This window comes from Anolis carolinensis, chromosome 3, assembly GCF_035594765.1.
Source record: "Anolis carolinensis isolate JA03-04 chromosome 3, rAnoCar3.1.pri, whole genome shotgun sequence".
In the NCBI taxonomy this organism is placed as follows: Eukaryota; Metazoa; Chordata; class Lepidosauria; order Squamata; family Dactyloidae; genus Anolis; species Anolis carolinensis.
In genome coordinates, this window is record NC_085843.1 from 162,292,806 (window position 1) to 162,315,962 (window position 23,157).

The following is a 23,157-nucleotide window of genomic DNA, read 5'->3' on the forward strand; positions in this document are numbered from 1 at the left end:
AGGGCTCTCTCCCCGAGGCGCGAGGCCGCGGCTTGGCGGGATAGGTCAGATGGAAGCGGCGGGTTAAATCGGGGGCATGGACTGTGGAAGCGTCTTCCCAAGAGCGTTCTTCGGGGCCAAAACCCACCCAGTCAATGAGATATTGCAGGCGGCGGCGGTGAAAGCGAGAATCCAAAATGTCCTGAACCTCGAATTCCTCCTCCCCATCCACCAAAACAGGAGTGGGGGCCGGCCGGTCTGCATCAGGGCGCACACCATCCGCCGGAAGGAGCAGGGAGCGATGGAACACTGGATGAATGCGCATAGAGCGCGGAAGTTGGAGTTTGAAAGTCACGGGGTTAAGTTGCGCCACCACTGGATAGGGGCCAATGAAACGGGCATCTAACTTCCGGCAAGGGCGATGGGAGGGCAAAAAGCGAGTGGACAGAAGAACCCGATCTCCTACCTTGATTTCGGGGCCCGACTGGCGATGTTTGTCCGCGTGGTGTTTATAGTCCTCCTTGGCTTGGTCTAATTGCTGGAGCAAAAGTTGTTGCACCGCTGTGAGTTCTTGCAGCCAGTCCTCTGCTGCGGGAACCTCTGAGGTTTCAATAACAGAAGGGAAGAAACGTGGATGGAAGCCGTAGTTTGCAAAGAACGGGGTTTCTTTAGTTGAAGCCTGGACACCATTGTTATAGGCAAACTCTGACAGCGGTAACAGGGAAGCCCAATTGTCCTGTTGGTAGTTTACATAGCAGCGAAGATATTGTTCCAAAGTGGCATTGGTGCGCTATGTCTGCACATCCGTTTGTGGATGGTGAGCCGAAGATAAACGAGAGTCTATGCCCAATAGTTTTTGTAGTGCTCTCCAGAAACGAGAGGTGAATTGGGACCCACGGTCTGTGACCAAACTCTTGGGCAACCCATGCAATCTGAAAACGTGCTGAAGGAATAAATCTGCAGTCTCTTTGGCCGTGGGAAGGCCATCGCAGGGAATGAAATGGGCTAACTTGGTAAAAAGGTCCACCACCACTAGGATCGTGGTGAATCCACAGGAAGGTGGTAAGTCAGTGATAAAATCCGCAGAGATTATTTCCCATGGGCGAGATGGAGTAGGAAGGGGATGCAGAAGCCCTGAGGGCTTCTCCCGTCTTGTCTTGGAGCGCTCACATACTGGGCAGGTATTGACATATTTTTCCACATCCTTGCGGATCTTAGGCCACCAGAAATCTCTTAGGATCAAATGCATGGTTTTAAATAGTCCGAAATGCCCTGCTGGCTTGCAGTCATGACACAGACGAAGTGCCTTTTCTCTACCCGGTCCTGGGGGAATGTAGACATGATTTCTATAGCAAAGTAACCCATCCTTAAGCGAGAAGGGAAAATGTAGTCCTTGGCGAAGTTGATCCTGAGCCCAGGCATCTGCTTGTTGACTGGCCCTGATTTCCTGAGCACAAAGGGGCCCTGGAGTTGAGGGAGTAGATTCAATTGGGGTGGATTTGGTGTTTCCCACTGTGAGCGTGGCAAAGTTCTCGGGCTGCAGCAATTGGGACTCAAAGGTCTCTTTGCGCCCTGCAGCATATTCCGGTTTTCGTGACAAAGCATCTGCCTGCTTGGTCTGGGCTGGGGTTACATAATGGATTTGGAAGTCAAAACGCTCAAAGAATAAAGCCCAGCGTTGTTGTCTCTGATTTAGTTTGCGAGCAGTTCTTAGATGTTCTAGATTCCGATGATCAGTGTGGACCTCAATGGGAAATTTGGCCCCTTCTAACCAATGTCTCCAAGTTTCAAAGGCTGCCTTTATGGCCAAAAGTTCCTTTTCCCAAATAGTGTAGTTTCTCTCTGGGGCAGTCAGTTGACGAGAGTAAAAGGCACAAGGGTGAAGATGCTCTCCCACTGGTTGCAAGAGTACCGCTCCAATTGCCACATCGGAGGCGTCCGCCTGTACGACAAAAGGGGTTTCAGGATCTGGGTGCTGAAGGATTGGCTGTGACGTGAATAATTTCTTTAGTTGTTGGAATCCTTTCTCAGCTTGCTCTGTCCAGCGGAAAGGCTGTTTCCCTCGGATGCAGCTGGTGATTGGATCAGACCAGCGGGCAAAGTCTGGAATGAACTTGCGGTAGTAGTTCGCGAACCCCAAGAAGCGTTGCACCTCTTTCTTGTTGGTTGGCGCCCGCCATTCCAATACTGCTGCTACCTTGGCCGGGTCCATGGTGAGCCCTAGTGGCGAGACACGATAACCAGGAAATCTACCTCTTGTAGATCAAAAGCGCATTTTTCCAGCTTGGCATAAAGTCCATGATCCCGCAATCGTTGTAACACCATTCTGACGTGGTTCTCATGTTCTGATTGTGATCTAGAAAACACCAAAAAATCGTCCAGGTAGATGATCAAGAACCGGTCTAGATAATCCTGAAAGATATCGTTGACAAAATGTTGAAACGTTGCGGGAGCTCCACATAAACCGTAATTCATGACCAGGGTTTCGAATAAACCGAATTTAGTCTGGAAGGCAGTCTTCCACTCGTCCCCTTCCCTGATGCGAACTAGATTATAAGCTCCTCGAAGATCCAGTTTGGTGTAAACCTTAGCCCCTCGAAGCTGGTCTAAGAGGTCCGAGATCAAAGGCAGGGGATACCGGTTTCGCTTGGTGATATTGTTCAATGCTCTATAGTCCACCACCAAGCGTAGGTCCCCTGACTTCTTTTTCACGAACATCACTGGGGAAGCGGCTGGGGATTGAGAGGGTCTAATAAACCCCTTGCGGAGGTTTGTCTCTAAGAACTCCCTGAGAGCTTCTTGCTCTGGTTCAGTCAGGGAGTAGAGGTGTCCTCGCGGGATCGGGGCCCCCTCCACCAAGTCAATGGCACAGTCATAAGGTCTATGTGGGGGTAGTCTCTCGGCTTCTTTTTCATTGAATACATCCCAATATTCTGAGTACTTCTTGGGCAAGGTGATAATGGGTTCAGCGTCTGTGGCATGGCAGACCTTGGCTACTAGGCAATGGTTTTGGCAATATTTTGAAGCAAACTGCAGTTCTCTGTTGGACCAGGAGATGCTTGGGTCGTGGAGTGTCAGCCATGGAATTCCCAAAATCACAGGGAAGTGGGGTACCTCGGTAACAAAGAAGGAAATCTCTTCCATGTGCTCCCTTATCCACATTCTGGTGGGTTCCGACCACTGGCTTACTGGACCTGTCTTGAGGGGGCGGCCATCGATGGCTTGCACCACCCGGGCGTTCTTGAAGTCATGATATTGTAATCCCAGAGAGTCGGCATACTCTCTATCAATGAAATTGTTTGTGGCTCCTGAGTCTATCATGGCATGGACCATGACGGGTCCTTTTTTCACTGACCACAAGGTGACCACTAGGAGAAATAGGACCCCGGTTGGCGGCTCTTGAGTGGGGTTTTTGACCGGGTTGGCGAGCCTCTCTACGCCCGGTCGCTGGCTTCCCCCGCCGGCTGCGCGCCAGCCGCCTCAGATGTCTTCGTCTCCGTGGAGGACGCCGCCGCCAGACGAGTGGCGGGCTTCCCTTTGGCTGGACACTCTCTGGCAAAGTGGCCCCCGTTTCCGCAGTACCAACAGAGATTTAGGCGTTGGCGGCGGGCCTTCTCGGCGGCATCTAATCTGGGACGCACATTGCCCAACTGCATCGGCACTTCCTCACTCCCTCTGGGGTATGGGGCTGGTGGCGGGGGTCTCCATACTGGGCGCGGCTGGACGCCGGTAGGAGCGGGAGGTTTCACCCCAGCTCTACCGCTCTGGCCTCGGATCCATTGCTTTCTGTTGGCAAGCATGACTTCGGCTCGTAAACATTGATCAATGAGTGCTTCAAGAGAGTGTGGAGGATCCACCTTGGAGATTTCCTCCAGCATCTCGATGTTGAGACCCTCCCGAAATTGTCCTCTGAGGGCTACATCGTTCCAGCCGGTGTTATGGGCCAGCACTCGGAACTCGGCTATGTACTGGGACAAGGGTCTGTCTCCTTGGGAGAGGCGCCGGAGTTTGTGGCCGGCTGCCTCCAAATTGTCCTCGATCCCCCAAGTCGCCTTAAGGTGGTCCAAGAAGTGTTGCGCTGATCTTAGATGTGGGGAGACTTGGTCGAACAGTGCCGTCGCCCAGTTGGCCGCTGGCCCGTCTAGGAGACTGTAAATCCACGCCACCTTGATGTCTTCTTGGGGAAACTCGGCAGCACGGGCCTCTAGATAAGCCTGGCATTGGCGACGGAAAACATGAACCTTAGAAGCTTCTCCGGAAAACTTGGTTGGCAACGCCATGGCCAGGAGATGGATTCCGCGCTCCTTCAAACCCCTAATTTCCCCATCCTGCGCATTGAGCTTGTCACGGATGCGGTCCACTTCGTCCTTGTCGATGGTGTAGCTGAGTGGCTGGCCACCCGGCACGGTTCCGGTAGACATTCTGGCCTAGGTTAATTGGTGCTTAGGTGGCGGAGTCAAACTGTCACGACCCAGGCTGCAGAGCACCAATAACCATACACCGAGGCCAGATTCTATCTAATATCTTTATTGAAGGAATATATAAAGTTAATAAAAGCAAGTGTATGAAATAGTCCAGAAATAGACCTTTCAGGAAAGGTCAATATTAGTCCAAAAAGGCAATGTCCAATATGAAATATTAAGGTCCAAAGTTGTAATCCAATAACCGAAACTCTCACTTGCCAAGCAAGTGAGGGGAGATGACAAGGTCCTTTAGTCCATGAACTTGAGCAAGGCTAGGAAATAACTTGATTCTTGGCACACAAAGCTTGATTCAAGGCAACAAGGAAACGAGGAGCAAGAACAAGATCCGTGGTAATTACTTGGCGAGGTCCTGGAAACAAGGCAAGATCCGGGGAGAAAACAAGGCTGAGAACGAAGGCTTGAAACAGGAACAAAGGCTTGAAAGCAGGAGTAGCTGTCCACACACGCTGCTCCGGTAGCTGACGAATTGACTCCGCAAGATCCCTCCGTGGGCAAAACACCTAAATAGGGTCTAGTTTTCCCGCCAAAGAGCAGTTCTCTGGAGAACCAGAAACGAAAGCTATTCTCTGAGTCCAGATGCATGACTCCTTAAAGTTTCCCATGGAAAGCAGGCTTAATCAGCTGAATGCTTAGCAGCTATCCTAGCACTCCTGCGAGACGCCTGTTGAACTCCCCTCTGTTGTTTACAAAAATCATGGCGAGAAAACGGGGGAGATTTTGGCTCGGGGCTTGTTTGACAGACTTCTGGAAGACAAATCTCTTGCAGGTGCAAAGGCTCAATTTCTGGCTGGGATAGTTCCTTTTCTGGCTGAAATGGTGGAAAACCCAAGTTTTCCTCTTCATCATTCACAACAGTACTAGGAACGGGACTACATGGCCCATGAGTCATCACAGAAATGGAGATGAGCACCAACCCCCAGAGTCGGTCACGACTGGACTTAACATCAGGGGAAAACCTTTACCTTTTTTATGGATAAATTACTCCAGAGATGAAAACCAGACTGATTTACAGAGTGCAGAACTGAAGCTGGGGGAGAACTGACCAAGCCATGATCCTAATCCAGAAAAATTATGCTGAACATTGAAAATAACATTTAATTAAAAATACACGATTACTCTTAAAATATTTCAGTTCCTCTAATTTGCTTTTTTGAATAATCCATAGTGAAGCTGGAACAGCCTATGGTATCTTTTTTCAAAACCACCATGTGGGTATCAGAGATTAGGGCTAGTTCAGCTGCCAGCAAGATTTCCTTCCATGGCTAGAGTCAATCACTGCTCTGTTCTACTCTGGCTCCGTGATGTAGCCAGCAAAACACAAAGATTCTTTGAGCAGCATAGGACCCTTACTTTGAAGTGAAATATAGGGGAGGAAACCACTTCTGCTACCTTGTATTGTTAAGGTAAGAAATAACAGTTTTCCTTTTTGTTCCCAGAGGACTAACAGCACACAAAAAAATGTACTTAGAAAGGAATGCTATTATTTTATACTGCCAAGAGAACAGTATTTTGCTATTAACTTCCAGAGGTGGTTTATTTCAAGTCACATAGTCAGAAATCTTGTCGTAATCAAGAGTTACATACTTGTGATTGCTTGGTATGTCTAAGTAGCCCTCCTTTCAAGGGGATACACAGGGACTGAGAAAGTTCCTCCATCCCCATTTTCTGCGCAACAGCTTCTGCAATAGACAGGGATCTGTTATACTGCTGACGAGTCACTCCTTCCCGCAGCTGCACATCGTCGCCAAAATGCTGTGTTGAGGATGCAAGCAGCAGAGATTTGTGGGGAAGGAGTTGCCAAGCTCATTCATTGCTATGATAAGTGCCTAGATTTGAATGGTGACTATGTTGAGAAGTGGCATTTGGGTGTGGCTTTCAACTGCATATGGTAAATGTTTTCTCCTATACTTTGTTCATTTTTTAATTCCAAAACGTAATCTGCGTTCTGGATAACCCTCGTAAATATTGGCATAAAATCCCAACAAGATCCCACATATTAATACAGCATTAAAAACCTAACATCAAATTAAACCTAATATCAGTGAATTCAGATAGAATTTATCTTCCTTCCTACAGCTATTCGGAGAAAGTCATGTCCCATATAAATGTAGTATTTTGTGTCTTATTCCTGCCTCTTGTTCACAGGTGGAGGCAACCGAGAGGTATTCAGTGGCATCAGAAAGTGGAAGCAGCACTGATGGTCACCCAGAACTGATGGAAACTAAAGATGGTAATAGTGGTTTAAAAAGTGAATGTAATTATTGCATTAACCGAAGAAAAGACACAAGCTGGAGCACTTGGAAAATTTAATTTGCAGATTGTCTAGTCAGTTTTGAATTAACTGAATTGGTTAGTTGTCTTTCTCAAGTACAGTAGAGTCTCACTTATCCAAGCTAAACGGGCTGGCAGAAACTTGGATAAGCAAATATCTTTGATAATAAGGAGGGATTAAGGAAAAGCCTATTAAACATCAAATTAGGTTATGATTTTACAAATTAAGCACCAAAACATCATGTTATACAACAAATTTGACAGAAAGAGTAGCTCAATATGCACTAATGTTATGTTGTAATTACTGTATTTACGAATTTAGAACCAAAATATCACGATATATTGAAAACATTGACTACAAAAATGGCTTGGATAATCCAGAAGCTTGGATAAGCGAGGTTTGGATAAGTGAGACTCTACTGTAATTGAGAAAAGGTATCACAGAACTTCATTGCTACATTTTATTATATAACTTGTAGCAGGGCTCGAAAAGGTTACTTTTGTGACCCCAAATTCCCCAGATTCTCCAACCAGCATAGTCTGTAGCCAGGATGGTTGGAGATTTTGGGAAGATGGAATCCTGAAAGCTGAATTCCCAAGTACAGTAGAGTCTCACTTATCCAACACTCGCTTATCCAACGTTCTGGATTATCCAACGCATTTTTGTAGTCAATGTTTTCAATACATCGTGATATCTTGGTGCTAAATTCGTAAATACAGTAATTACTACATAGCATTACTGCGTATTGAACTACTTTTTCTGCCAAATTTGTTGTATAACCTGATATTTTGGTGCTTAATTTGTAAAATCATAACCTAATTTGATGTTTAATAGGCTTTTCCTTAATGCCTCCTTATTATCCAACATATTCACTTATCCAACATTCTGCTGGCCCGTTTATGTTGGATAAGTGAGATTCTACTGTACTATAATAAAATTGGTTATCTTGGGGGTGCGTTTCTACAGTCTTGTTCAACAAGGAACACTGAATGAATGAGGTGGCATAATTAACATCAACACTTGAACTTGGTAAGTTGCCTTATATCCGAGCAGACTATTTACCCATGTAGGTCTGTGTCTTTTTATTGGTAATGACTCTTTAGGATCTCTATAGAATAGAGCTTTGAGTTCAAATTTCAAAGGAGCTGTCCCAAGTGCTGAACCTCATTTGTAGGTTTGATTGAGTACCATATATATCACCTTTAAAACATGGTCCAAATCCCAGGACTGTATTTACTGTTTAACTCATATTGAAACCACCAGTTGCCACTAACAGGTTTTAATATAAGATAACAATTATTAAACTCCCTTTTCTGTTTCCTCATGCAGTTAAAGTAAGGTGTCATTGACATAGCTAAGCCTATAGACCAGCAGTTTCCTTTCAGCTAGCGGGGCCATAGGTTTAGGACATTATATGAACATTTAGATACACTGTTTTAAATATTGTGTTGATACAAGGTTTGGGTGGATTTATTTCTCTCCACACATCCTTTTTTATTTTAGCCAAGAAGAAAGGCACATCAGGATTAAAATTGAGCAATCTGATGAATCTTGGAAGAAAGAAATCTGCATCACTGGACAGTCCAGAGAGGTCTTTGGATACTTGTAGTAAGTGATCAGAAAGAAAGCGATTCCTGTTTAATTTAAATCTCTGTCCTTCATAGCCTTGAGAACGGTCTGAAACAGAGGTCAGAATCATGAGTCCCTCCAGATCTTCTGGGATTGTAACTCTCAGCCGTTAACTATGCTGCTTAGGGCTGACAGGAGTTGAAGTCCAACAACACCCATGATGATGATCCAGTGGGGAACATTAATCCAACCAGTATGTCCAGAAAAAAAGTTGTAATGGAAAGTTCGGTGCTTTTATTCTTTCTACAGAGAAGTCAAACACATTCATGAAAGTTTTGAGTTGGACATTAGAATTCTTTCATTCTTAATAGCACTTTTCTATCAGAATTTGGATGTAAATCTCCAAGGTTTGGGTTTTGATAAGCAGTTGAGGCCACTATATATGGTAGAACATTCTTATCACTGAGCAAAGTTATTATTACATGTATGTCTTGCTCTTCTTTCAGCAAAGTCAAGGTGTCCATGGTTCTTTGTGTTGTCAAAAGCTTCCATGGCCAGAATCACTGAGTTGATGGACAGTGCGTTTTCAGGTCCATATGGCCATGTTCCAGAAGCATTCTCTCCTGACATTTTGCCCACATCTATGACAGGCATCCTCAGAGGTTGTGAGGTATATTGGAAAACTAAGCAAGGGAGGTTTATATATCTGTGGAAGATCCAGGGTGGGAGCTTCATTCTTGCCTAACACTTCCCAATAAAGGATTCCCCCAGGCAGGAATTAGCCAGGCCTTGAGCTGCAAGGCAATTAAATGCAAATCAAGGTGATTAATTACAACATTCACACTGAGCTCCAACAGACAAGAGTTCTTTCTCCCACCCTGGACCTTCACAAAGACATAGCCATTGTCCATAAACAGTCCTGGGTCATTGCACTTTCAACTTTCACTTTCACTTTAAATATTCCTACGATGGACCGAATGCTTGGTATAGTGGAGACCAGAACTTAGATCTCAAAATTCACAGTCAAGCACACTTAACTCTTACGTCTCATTGGTTCTCAATGCTAGTCTATATCAGCTGCTACAAAACCCCGTTATACCAGTTCTAAATGTCACTAGGGAAATGTTACTAAGGAGACATTTCTTTCTCTGCAGCATACCTGAATGTATTGGTGAACAGCCAATGGAAATCTCGGTGGTGTTATGTGAAAGATGGACAGCTCCATTTCTACCAAGATAAGAACAAAACCAAAACTGCACAACAGCCTCTGAACTTGATAGGCTGTGAAATTTTCCCAGACCCAAGTCCTGACCATCTCTATTCATTCCGGATTCTGCATAATGGGGAGGAACGGGCCATGTTAGAGGTATGCCTTGTCATTCTTCTTTTGCCGTTTGGTTGGAAACAATGCAATGGCTTGCTGTGCCATAATGAACAGAGCTCTTTTGGACTGCCATCTATGATCATACTACACAATGATAGGCCTTTCCACTCTTCAGTTTTCTCCAGGCCTTAAGGGGAGCTTACTACCATCAAAACATAGAACTAGCGAAGAGAAATGAGCAAAGACTTTTGTTTTTATCTGATCTATTAAAGGACTTTCTTCAACCAATTTGGGGCTTTTTACAGGAGAGAGTGGGAGCAATTGAGAATGGTCAGAAGGAACCCAAACCAAGGAAACTTCCCCTGACCATGCTTCCTGATCTTGAGGATGTTTCCTCTGCAGTAACTCCTTCTGAATGCAGCAGGACATGTTTTCAGGAAAAAATATGCATAGAATCTGATTGAATTTTCCATAAATAAAGCTATGGAGAAGCATGTTGCCTAATTACAATCAGGCCTTGAGATAAAGCCTACTCTTTCAATTTGAAAATAAGGACTAGAGGTATGCCGTACACCCAGGCACCTTTTAGGACTTTAAGATGTGCTTCTTTCTTTGCCCGGGTGAACTGCGGGGGCCTTACTTTGAAGCTCAGGAATCCCAGTAACCAAAGTCACTTCAAGTTGAACAATCAAACAAGATTTTATTTTCTCAAAATCCTTGGCAGACTTGGCACAAATTGTTGAGGTTACAAATACAAATAGACAACTTATAAAACCTTGCAGACGTACCTTTCTTGCTTTTCCCCTTAGTTGCTGGGTTAACTTCTTCCAAAGGCGAAGAGATCCTGAGATCCTCTCTACCCTAGTCCTGAGCTGCTATATCAAAAAGAGCAGGTCTTTCACGATCTAAGCTCAAAGCTAGCTTGGAGACGAAGTAATTAGAGCTTCTTCCAATGGCAAAGAAATCCTGGGATATTCTTTGCCCCAGTGCTGAGTTGCTATCTTGGAAAGAGCAGGTCCTCCCCTATCTGAACTCAGCACCAGTTTTATAGGCAAGAGGTCAGTACTTATGATGGCTAGTCTGAGCTGGCCTGGCTTGACCACACAAGCACATCTGAGTTCTTTTCTCTTCAGTGAAAAGGCAGAAAAGGCTTCTCAAAATGGAGATTTCATCCCCAGGAAAAGGGACGGTCTCAAGAACAAAAGGATACTTTTGCAAGCTGAAAGCAGCAAAGGCCTGCAGGCTGGTTGCAAACCTCTGTTAATAATTAACTATCAGGGTGCTATTTCCTACAGCTATGGAACAATGCAAATCAAACCTCTGGGGGATGGAACAAGAGAAAAGAACTACACTTTGAATTTTTTCAGCAGCTTTTACTCAAAAGTACCACCTCTCCCAGTGCTTATAGGATTTGTGCAGGCATTGATGTTGTGGTATACAAACATTCCCATTCTTGCAACATGTTCAAACTGTTTCCTTCCTATAGTTGAAGTGTATAGAGACTGATGCTATGTGTAGTTAACAAAATAATTGTGCCAAAGACGGTTCAAATCACATGGTTTTGTCTGCGACTACTCCAAACCTGGACTGTTGTTTTTGTTGCAGATTTTTCAAATTCTCATGTATTTTAGCCACAGTATTGTATTTGGTCTGATATGAGAGTAGGTTCATGGGGATGAAGCCATGAGTCACTGTGCTGGGTGAACACCAACCTTAGTGACACCACTGAGCAAAAGCAAACCACTGCTACCACTCCCAGCTTGTATCTTTCTCATTGAAAAAAAAAAAGCTATCTTGACCACACTAGGATTTTCCTTGGCAACATTTGTCCTGGTTTTCATCTATGGAATGCTAGAGGTTATGCAATGGATATTGCTGTACATACGAGCTCATTCAACACTCTTTGTAAGGATGCATTATAGGATGCTCATGGGGTTTGCAAAATGTTGTACTAGGGAAATATAAATAGCTAACCTGGTCATTCATTTTTAACAAAATATTTTAAACTATTTTTTTGGGGGGGGGGGTTGACTCTATATCAGATATGGGCAAACCCAGGCCCAGAGGCTGGATGCGGCCCCTTGGGCTCTTTTCTCAGGCCCTCCTCTCTATCACCATCCTATCCTTCCTTCCTTCTTTGCCTCCCTCTTTCTCCCTCCCTCCCTCCTTCCCTTCCACGCTTTTGCCCTCCCTTCCTTCCCTCCCTCTTTGCTCTCGCTTTCTCCTTCTTTCTATCCTTCCCTTTTGTCTTTCCTTCCTTCCCCCTTCCCTCCCTCCATTCCCTTCCACCCTTCCTTCCTTCCTTCCATCCTCCTCTTCCTCCCTCCCTTCCTTCCTTCCTTCTCTTTTTCTTTCCTCCTGGGAGATGTTTAGCTGGGAGAAGAGAAGGTAGAGTCCCTTCGGGAGATAGAGTGGGTTATAAATAAATATTATTATTACGGTATTATTATTACGAGGGCTATCCAGAAAGTAATTACGTTTTAGAATTAAAAATGAACAAAGTATAGGAGAAAACATTTACCATATGCAGTTGAAAGCCAGACCCAAATACCACTTCTCAACATAGTCCCCATTGAAATCTAGGCATTTCTCATAGCGAGAAAAGAGTTTGGAAAGTCCTTCCCCACCAAACTTTGCCGCTTGGCTTGCGTCCTCAACCAGGCAGGAGTCTCTTCATGCAGCTGCGCATGTGCATGCGCCCAACTTTCCCCCACACTCATCCTGGATTGCTCTTCTGTTTTGCAAATACTTGCAAGGAAGGTTATGGTGACCGTTTTTTGGGACAGGAAAGGTGTGCTTCTTGCAAAACCTTAGAAGAGCAATCCAGGATGAGCATGGGGGAAAATTGAGCGCATGCACATGCGCAGCTGCGGGAAGGGACACCTGCCTGGTTGAGGACGCAAGCCAAGCAGCAAAGTTTGGTGGGGAAGGACTTTCCAAACTCTTTTATTGTTATGATAACTGCCTAGATTTCAATGGGGACTATGTTGAGAAGTGGTATTTGAGTCTGGCTTTCAACTGCATATGGTAAATGTTTTCTCCTATACTTTGTTCATTTTTAATTCCAAAATGTAATCTACTTTCTAGATAGCCCTCGTATTATTATTATTATTATTACTATTATTATTATTATTATTTTATTATGACACAGCAAACAAGATAGATATGCTGGATTTCATATCACAAAATCACAAGTCGAACACTTCCCAAGTGTCTAGGACTGTGTGATGTATTTTTGGATGATGGGTGGCCTTTTGCAGTTGGCAGATCGTGATTTTGTCAATGTCTATTGTTTCCAAATGCCGGCTGAGATCTTTTGGCACGGCACCCAATGCGCCGATCACCACCGGGACCACCTGCACTGGTTTCTGCCAGAGTCTTTGAAGTTCACTCTTGAGGTCCTGATAGCGGCTGAGTTTTTCCTGTTGTTTTTCGTCAATGCAACTGTCATCTGGGATGGCAACATCAATGATCCAAACCTTTTTCTTTTCCACAACTGTGATGTCTGGTGTGTTGTGTTCCAGAACTTTGTCAGTCTGGATTTGGAAGTCCCACAGTATCTTTGCATGCTCATTTTCCAATACTTTTGCAGGTTTGTGATCCCAGTTAGTTTTGCAGGTTTGCTGCTGGCAGGTGGCACTTGAGGCATAAGTTCCAATGAATCATTTGGGCCACATAGTTGTGCCTCTGTTTGTAGTCTGTCTGTGCGATTTTCTTACAGCAGCTGAGGATATGATCAATGGTTTCGTCGGTTTCCTTGCACAGTCTGCATTTTGGGTCATCAGCTGATTTTTCGATCTTGGCCTTAATTGCATTTGTTCTGGTCTTCTGTCTCCTTCTTCAGGGTCCCATTCGTGAGCCATAGCCAGGTCTTCTCCTTATCAGCTTTTCCTTCAATTTTGTCAAGGAACTTTCCATGCAATGTTTTGTTGTGCCAGCTGTCAGCTCTAGTTTGTAGTGCAGTTTTCTTGTACTGATTTTTTGTCTGCTGTGCTTTGAGGAGTTTCTGATTTTTGACTTCAATCAAAGCAGGTTCTTCACTTTGCTTTACATATTCTGCCAGGGCATGTTCTTCTTCTTTGACTGCTTGTTTGACTTGTAAGAGTCCTCTGCCACCTGATCTTCTATTATTATTATTATAGTAGAGAAGGAACATGAGAACTATATTTCAAGATTTACAAGTGTGTCCCATCAAGGAGGAGGGAGTGGGAAACTGACTTTCTTCTGCTCTAGAGACCAGAACAAAAGGGAGCAATAGTTTCAAATAGCAGGGAAAGAGATTTGACTGAAAAGATAAGATAGTACTTCGTGAAAGTAAGAGTTGTTGGAGAGAGGCCTAGGCTGCCTGGGGGTGCGGTGGAGTCTCCTTCTCTGGAGCCTTTTTTGCAGAGGCTGTCTATTGGGAGTGCTTTGGTTGTGCCTTCTTGCATGGAAGGAAGTTGGACTAGATGGCTCTTGGGGGTCTCTTCCAGCTCTAGGATTCCAGGATTCTATATCAGGAGTAAATAATACGGGATCTCATGGATACACTTTTCCTCTCCTGTCCAACATCTCATCCCGACCAAGGCTAACCCTTATGGAATCCAAATATTTCACATCTTTCTTTCACTTCCTGCCTCCAAAAGAAAAGAAGAAGGGGAGGAAAGGGCAGGGAGGGGACTTGGGAAGAACCCCCCTCTGTCCCAGCCTGCCCACTCTGTTCTGACCCGCCATGCAGTCCTCAAGTTAGAAAGTTTGCCCGTGCCTGCTCCATATCATGCAATGGAGTGAACAGTACTGACAAGTGATCTAATAATAGGAAAAGGAAAGTTCTTTTTTTAAAAAAAACTCAATGTAGCTTCCATGGAATTACATTCAGTTAGAGCAGGTGAAACATTAGGGTGAAGAAAGGACAAGTTACTCATCTCTGCTACTTTCACTTACCTTGAATCAGAGTTGTTTTCCTTCTCTGCTTACCTCTAATCTTAGATTCTCTGATGTCAATGCCATAAGAGTGGGAGGAGGGAACTGTGACAAATTTCCTGCATTTTGTAGTAGGAGGACTGTTTGCAGACAACAACAGACTTGGAAGTCAGACATTCCAAATGTTGTTTTGCTGAGCAGATGGATTGCTGAGGTTGAAGGAAATGAGGGCCACTGAAAAAAATTGTTTACATTTTCCTCCATTTACAAAGTTAAGGTACACTTTATAATGAAGGTTTTAGTTCATGATTGCTAGAGAGTATTATGTCCTTTCACATGGGCCATTTAGGCTACTAACTCGGTCCTTTCACTTTTTCTGCTATCAGAAAAATCCTATTTGATGCCTATCTAGTGATGCAACTTTAGAAAGTCAGGTTGGTGCCCTCTCCTGGCTAAAACAGAAATAAAGAGACCATATTCATTTAAAGTTCATTGAATTTCAGTTTTTAATATGTCTTGGCAAAAAATAGAATTTTAAAAGGAGTTTCTAAAAGAAAAGAAAAAAGAAATCCAGTATTTCTGCATTATAAGTGTGAGACACTACATTGTAAGCACACAACAGTATGTTGATCTAAATTCCAGAACATCAGCCTACGACTGCTCACTTATGGATGATTTCCATGTGTCATTATATAAATTCTTTTTAAAGTAAAATTCTGAGCTGAAAGAGCTGCTGCAAGGGTGATGGAAATGGAAAGTCTCCCTCCTCTTGTTCTTTTCCACCATTATTTATTTGAATCCCTGTAGAGTGGATGTCTTTATGATAAGTTTGGCATTTACCATATATACTCAAGTATAAGCTGAGTTTTTCAGCCCTTTTTAAGAGCTGAAAAAGCCTCCTCTGGCTTATACTCAAGTAAGGGTCCCGGCTGGCTTATATTTGGGTCATCTTATACTCGAATATATACAGTAATCAGAGCTGGACAGTTTTATCCTAAATTACAGCTTTATGTAAATATTCAAAAACATTTTACCTACCTATCTTAACTTACAGAAACATTTAACCGACTTATCTTAAATTACAGTTTTATGTAAATATTCAAAAACATTTAGCCTCAATTAATGTAATTTTATTGATATCTATTTTTATTTTTGAAACTTACCAGTAGTTGCTGCATTTTCCACCCTTATCTTATACTCGAGTCAATAAGTTTTCCCAGGTTTTTGTGGTAAAATTAGGTGCCTCAGCTTATACTTCGGGTCAGCTTATACTTGAGCACATAGGGGTAATTGTTTTTTCTTTGGTTATTTAACAGGCCAAGACTTGTGAAGAAATGGGCCACTGGCTTGGTCTCCTTTTATCAGAATCTGGCTCAAAAACAGACCCTGAAGAACTTACCTATGATTATGTTGATGCCGACAGGGTTTCCTGCATTGTCAGTGCAGCAAAGAATTCATTACTGTAAGTTACAGTGGAAGGTGATTTGACATCCAAATCTATTTTCTTTTGGGCTGATTTTTTATTAGTGCCTGTCACTGCAAAAGGAAATGCTTTGGGGGTGAAAGGATAGAAGCATAATTTGACAGGGATATAATTACTAACAAAAACAAACAGCAAATAAAAAGTTTGTTCTGAAATATTAATATCTACTATGGAAGATGTGTTCAATTGAAATAACCATTTTATGAGAATTGCATTTTGTGAGAGTCAAAAAAGTAAAGTAAGTACAGTAGAGTCTCACTTATCCAACATTCACTTATCCAAAATTCTGGATTATCCAATGCGTTTTTGTAGTCAGTGTTTTCAATACATCGTGATATTTTGGTGCTAAATTCGTAAATACAGTAATTACTACATAGCATTACTGCGTATTGAACTACTTTTTCTGTCAAATTTGTTGTATAACATGATGTTTTGGTGCTTAATTTGTAAAATCATAACCTAATTTGATGTTTAATAGACTTTTTCCTTGATCCCTCCTTATTATCCAAGATATTTGCTTATCCAATGTTCTGCTGGCCCGTTTATGTTGGATAAGTGAGACTCTACTGTACATGATTGAAGGAAGACAGGAATCAGAAGCAACAACGGGAACGTTAGGAGTGTGGTTTCAACTCATATAGCAGGGGTGTCCAAACTTTTTAAGCCAAGGGCCAGTTTACGGTCTCTCAGCCTGTTGGAGGGCCAGAAATAGTTGGAAAAAAACATGAAAACATTCCTATGCACACTGCATATTTCTTACTTGGAGTGCAAAAAACCCATGAAAGAACAATACCATATATAAAACAAAGAGCAATTTTAATGTAAATGTAAAAATCTTTCAATGGGATGTGTGGGACTGCTTTTAACTGATGAGATAATCAAGTTAAATAGGATTGTGTTCCTTCAAGTCATTTCAGACAGTGGCATATGCTGCCTCAGAGTCTGATGGAGTCTCCTTCTCTGGAGGTTTTTCAGCAGAGACGGCATGGCTGTCTTTCAGGAGGGCTTTGATTGTGGCAGGGGGCTTATAGATGTCATCTGGCTCTCCCTTTCTATTCCCAAGGGAGGATCTGCATCGAAGGGTAGCCTTTATGGCGGGGCAGCAGCATGAGATGAAGAGGAGGAAGGAGAAGGAAGGGAGGGAGGGAAGCGAGACAGGTGCTTGGTCTCAACTGCCCACTTTTCCTGATCATGCAGTAACAGTGGTGGTGGAAGCCGCAAGCACCTGGGGCAAGCAGGGCAATTTGGGAGTCTTCCTTTGCAAAGAAATAAAGAAAAACTTGCAGGGGGAAAGAGAGAGACAAAAGGCCACTGGGTTGGGATGCCCGAGACCAGAGCCACCTGAGGAGAAGGTGATGCTTCACTGGGGTGAAGGGATGCAAAAGGCAGTCATCTTTCTTTCTCTTCTCCTGAGAAGTCCACCTTTTCCTGGGTCCTGATCTCCAAGAATAAAGGAAGGGAAGAATTAAGAGAGGAAGTCAAGGAAGGGAGGTAGAAAGGAAAGAAGCATGGGTGGGAGGCCTGGAGAGAGAGGACCAGAGGAATTTGAACAGGGGCCGCAATTGGCCCCCGGGCCGGATTTTTGACATACTTGCATACAGTCTTTGATGGCATGTCTCCTTTCACCTTTTCCAGCTTAATGCAGAGGAAGTATTCTGAGCCCAACACATATATTGACAACTTACCAAAGGAAAAGGAGGAACAAGAAGAACTCTATGATGATGTAGATGTTCCAGAGTCAACAATGGTGAGGTCATGCAGTGGAGACCATTTTGTTGTCTTTTCCTACTGGAAAAGAAAAGTGATCCTAATCATAGAATGACCAAAACCACACCGTGTGTCTTGTTTCATGTCCTTACCCTTCCTTATGTATGAGCAATAATTAGGCTTGTGCATAGATTCAGTTTAGTTAGTTCCCTTCGGCCAATCCGGCTTGTTCAGATGGCCATTACAACAAGGGCTCAGTCACCATGGTTTTTTTTTTTTTACCTGAAACAGTCCATGGGGCTGCTGGGCATGACTTCTTCCCTTCTGGGTTGTTGTATGTCTTTCGGGCTGTGTGGCCATGTTCCAGAAGTATTCTCTCCTGACATTTCGCCCACATCTATGGCAGACATCCTCAGAGGTTGTGAGGTATGGATACCTCACAACCTCTGAGGATGCCTGCCATGAGGTATGGATACCTCACAACCTCTGAGGATGCCTGCCATAGATGTGGGCGAAACATCAGGAGAGAATACTTCTGGAACATGGCCACACAGCCCGAAAGATATACAACAACCCGGTGATCCCGGCCATGAAAGCCTTCGACAACACATTCTTCCCTTCTGTTTGGGAGCACATGGTACATGCTTCCTTAACCCCATTCCTCAAACCCCGACTCCCTTGATGGCAAGAAAGGAAAGGGTCTCAGGAAGGGTGCTACTTCAACCCTGTTGTTCAAACCCAGACTCCCTTGATGGTAAGAAAGGAAAGGATCCCAGGAACAAAAAGGGGAATCTTGTAAGTTCCCCATTGCTGCCAGCTGGTTGGATCTTCCTGGATCTTTTGGCTTCCTAGCCGAAAACAAATATTTCCTTTAGCCAATTTTCGAGAGGCTCCCAAAAACGGATCTGGGTGCCCGATGAAATTGAGATACCAAAAACGGATCGCCCTCCAGCCAAATTGCACAAGCCTAGTAATAATAATTAAACAATATTTGTATTGGGGTGCTGATTGTATTATTGTTCACAGAATTAGCATAACCAGTATTAATATTACGCAATAATATTATGGACTATTGAATTTCTGGTCTTTTTCTTGTTGTAGCTGTATAGATCTGGATTATTCTAATAGAATAAATTTAATATTTCTCATCAGGAAATACCTCTGATTGAAAGCAAATCTGCAGGGGAACAGGATAGAGTCTACCTTGACCTCACACCAGTTCAGTCTTTCGTGTACTCTGCTGGGAGGAAGCATGGTCAGTTGACTCCTTCAGTCTCGCCTTCTCTTCAGAGATCTGTCCACAAAAATTCAACTGATTCTGACAAAGATTTATTCACACTCTATAAAGAAGGAGAGCTGAACAGACAATCAGTGGAAGCTACAGACCAGGTACTGCATATAAAGAAATCTGAAATACTGAGGAAGAAGTGTATTTCTATGTCAGAGTACATACATAGCCTGCAGAAAGTCCCAGGTTTATTTCCTGGCAATTCTAATGAACTGCTTTTATAACTGCTGGAAGTATAATCAGCTGTAGGAAGGCAGACTCTAGGAAGAATGTTAGAGTAGCCATGATTCTATTACTAGGCATAGCATTTAGTTTAAAAACAATCATCTGATGGGGAATTTACTCTGTCTAACATACTGAAAAAAGCACTACTAATCAGAGCAAACAGTGTTAGACCAGCTAGTTTAAGGTGACAATCTGTGACCCTCCAGGTGTTTTACAATTTAAATTCCCATCAGTTCTAGCCAGCATAATAAGCTGTTAGGAACTATAGGTCAAAAACATCTGGAGGACAATTTTTATCCACATTGGATTAGAAGCACAGATTGTCTGGCTTCATAATAAAGTGGTTTGCTGGGGAAATCGGCCAGGAGCTGCATTGATCTCGCATTCCACAACTTACTAAGGTGCTGCTCCCCGCTTCTACCCTCACTGCCAAATTCATCACAGCCCAGTTTCCAAGTTTTGTTTCTTGTAAACAGTGCACATGGAGGTTGCTTGTTTTAAAGCGGTGGCTTGTTTTAAAGAAGAGTTGTTCTTCCTAGAGGCAAATAAATAGAACAAATGTGATTCTCTTAAAACCAATATGCATGATCACCATCCTCCTTATTCACCAGGGCGAAATGATGTGATTTTACTTCTCTGGTGGCAGTGAGGAACCAAAGAGTAGCCATGGTCTGCTTGTTGCCCACGATTAATTAACAATCATCTTCACTGTGTTGTTTAATCTCTACTACATTCTTTTCATTCTGTTGTCCCAAAAGAAGCCTTCAGATGTAGATGAGCTCCTACCACTGAGGACAACCACAGTCAAAATCCAGGCACAGCAACAGCAAATTGCCTTTCCTCAGAGTGCCTTTGAGATGAAGAATGCTACCACAATTGTGGCTGCACCAAAAGAGAAAGGAGAACGGCCCAAGGTAGTAAATCCAGGTGGGTTGACTGACTGTAATAATAACTTTCAATCCAAGAGCTTGATAATCAAGACTTACAAGTAGTGCCTTCTGCTTCACAACCTGTAAAAAAATAACCATTTTGCCAATTCATGATGTGGCCAGATTTCTATAATTCTGTTGTTTAGATAAATCAGCTGACATAGCTCAGTATGGTTTTGTGTCTTTGTCTACAGCTCCTGTTGAAACCAAACTAGGTAAAAACAGGACAGAGGCTGAAGTGAAGCGATACTCAGAAGAGCGAGATCGCTTAGAGAAGGAAAAAGAAGAAATCCGTTCTCAGTTGGCACAACTTCGGAAAGACAAGAGGGAGCTGAAAGAATTGTTAACAAACTGCACAGGTAAATATCTCAGAATATCCTTAATTTCTGCTTGATGGCCCATGGTGCCAGTAAGAGAAGAGCTTATGTTCTTAAATATGATGTACTACCAGTAAATCTGGTGAGATGAAGACTAATATGGCAGAAATTTATTTTGTAAGCTGTCAGTCCTGATCCTGGGAAAATTCCTTTAAACTTTGAAGGCAGAAGAAAGGAAGATGTTTGTTCATGTCATCAAGAGTTTTATTGATTGCTAATGTTAATCATATAATTACACCGTTTATATCCAGGTTTTCTGTTCCTATCTCCAGCTATGTGCACAATTCATATATACCTGAATGTATAAAATTATACTCCATGCATTGAACAAAGTGAATTGTAATTCTTGAGAGTGCACACTTTAAGCAAGAAACCTCAATAATTTGTCAATTAGAATAAGAGAAAACTACTACAAGATAGTATGGAAATGGTATTTGACTGCAATAAAAATACACAATATGGACAAGAACTGTTCTGATAAATGTCGGAGGGGTTGCCAAGAAAGGGGAACATATATTCACTTGTGGTGGCAATGTAAATATGTACAGAGGTTTTGGGGAAAAGTTATAGTAGAGATAGAAAGTATTATGAAGAAAAAAATTAATATAAACCTGGTGACTATACTATTTATTATACAGATGAATGGAAAGAAAATGAAAAGAATTTGATAACAATGTTGCAAGGCTATTAATAGCAAAAAATTGGAAAGGAGAGGTGGAAATTAAAATAGAAGACTAGTATAATGAAATTTGGAAATTAGCAATAAATGATAAATTAACATGTAATCTAAAGGTTAAAAAAGGCCTATGTAAGAATAATAATTTTGAAAGTGTATGGGAAAAAATTATTGAAGAAATATTAAAGAAAGAAGATGGGAACCATCCCCCACCAGAAGAAATGAGGTTCTGGTGGGATCATAAAGAAAAGAAGGACTCCGGAGATAGGGAGCACAACGGGAAAGAGAAGAAATAACTACATGAATTGTAGAAATTGTTTTCTGTAACAAAATGAATAGAAATGTAATTTTAAAATTATTAATAAAAAAGAGAGTGCACACAGTTATTGATGTTAGTCTAAGACAATGGCTCCCAAGGTTTAGTTCTCCAAATATTTTGAATTTCAAAATCCAAACACTACAGTTAAGAATTTTGGGAGTAGAAACCCAACTCATCTAAAAGACCAACAATTGGAAACCACTATTCTAAGAGATATCATATAATTTTTTCTTGCCTTAAGTGTGGGGGCAGAGGCTAGGCATTTGCATAATGCCTGTCACTTACTATTTATTCACATCCATATATTTCCCTTAATAGACAAGAGTATTTTGTCCACCTTGGAGCAAAACCTGAAGGAAATAGAAGAGGAGTGCAAACGAAAAGAAGACCAGCGCGTGGACTTAGAGCTGAACCTTGTGGAAGTAAAAGAAAATCTCAGGAAAGCTGAGTCTGGTCCAGTTACTCTTGGCACTGCTGTGGATACCACACATCTTGAGAATTCAAGTCCCAAAGTATGTGGCCAGATCTTTTGATTGATGGTAGCAGTAGAACCTTTTTCAACAGAGGGAAGCAGCTTCTTTTGATCACTTATGACAACACGGGATACCAGGGATTCAGTGAAAGTGTCTTTTAAGAAAGAAAGAAAAATCAAAAGGGTAGATTTTGTGGAAAAGGGAATGAATTACCTCAACAGTTATCACAAATCAAAGAAATCTTTAGCCCTTTCTTCCTATACCATTTTCCCAATCAAAATAAAACAAAAGGAGCCGCAGTGGCCCTTGGGTTAAACCCTTGTGCCGGCTGGACTGCTGACCTGAAGGTTGAATTGCTGATCTGAAGGTTGCTGATTTGAATCTGTGCAATGGGGTGAGCTCCCATCTGCCAGCTCTAGCTTGCGGGGACATGAGAGAAGCCTCCCAGCTAACACATCTGGGCGTCCCCTGGGCAATGTAGACGGCCAATTCCCATACACCAGAAGTGACTTGCAGTATGTTCTCAAGTCACTTCTAATATGATAAAAAAATCTAAACATGAGTGAGATGCTTTCAAATTGCACATCTCATGGCACTTTCGTGAGACACTATAGCTCTCTGATTGATCATTCTAAAGGCCATCCACAAATGATGAAGACCAACATTCCATAAGATAGAACCATAGCAATTTAAGTGAAATCACAATGGTGTAATTACTGTATATACTCGAGTATAAGCCTAGTTTTTCAGCCCTTTTTTAAGACTGAAAAAGCCCCCCTCGGCTTATACTCTGGTCAGGGTACTGGTTGGCTTATATTTGGGTCAGCTTATACTCGAGAATATATGGTACATTTATTATTTTCTCTATTATTATTGGTATTATTACATTTATTATTTTTCTCTATTATCAGTTAACTTCCATCTTCCCGACATATTGATTACTTCATCTCGACATGTCTTGAATGTATTCTTCGAGGAGCGTCCAGTTTGTCTCCTTCATTGGTCTTCCAGTTGATTTTTTTTTCATCAAAAAGGTCAATCTATCCATATTTTTAATGTCCATTAATTTCTCCAGCCAAGATTCTTTAGTGAGGTTTTTCTTCTCCTAGGTGCCTCGGCTTATATTCGGGTCGGCTTATACTTGAGTATA

At 42.6% G+C, this 23,157-nt stretch overlaps 1 protein-coding gene across 2 annotated transcripts in view; it reads left to right on the plus strand.

Moving 5' to 3' along the window:
* afap1l2 (actin filament associated protein 1 like 2) overlaps nt 1-23,157 on the plus strand; it is a 166,118-nt gene that overhangs the window by 138,129 nt on the left and 4,832 nt on the right. For both annotated transcript variants that reach the window (XM_062975692.1, XM_062975693.1), the window contains exons 10-18: nt 6,609-6,693; nt 8,239-8,343; nt 9,459-9,670; nt 15,847-15,992; nt 17,649-17,760; nt 18,873-19,109; nt 19,992-20,160; nt 20,357-20,521; nt 21,853-22,046. In XM_062975692.1, the coding sequence (XP_062831762.1) occupies nt 6,609-6,693; nt 8,239-8,343; nt 9,459-9,670; nt 15,847-15,992; nt 17,649-17,760; nt 18,873-19,109; nt 19,992-20,160; nt 20,357-20,521; nt 21,853-22,046 (1,425 nt within the window). The remainder of the gene's footprint in view (nt 1-6,608; nt 6,694-8,238; nt 8,344-9,458; nt 9,671-15,846; nt 15,993-17,648; nt 17,761-18,872; nt 19,110-19,991; nt 20,161-20,356; nt 20,522-21,852; nt 22,047-23,157) is intronic.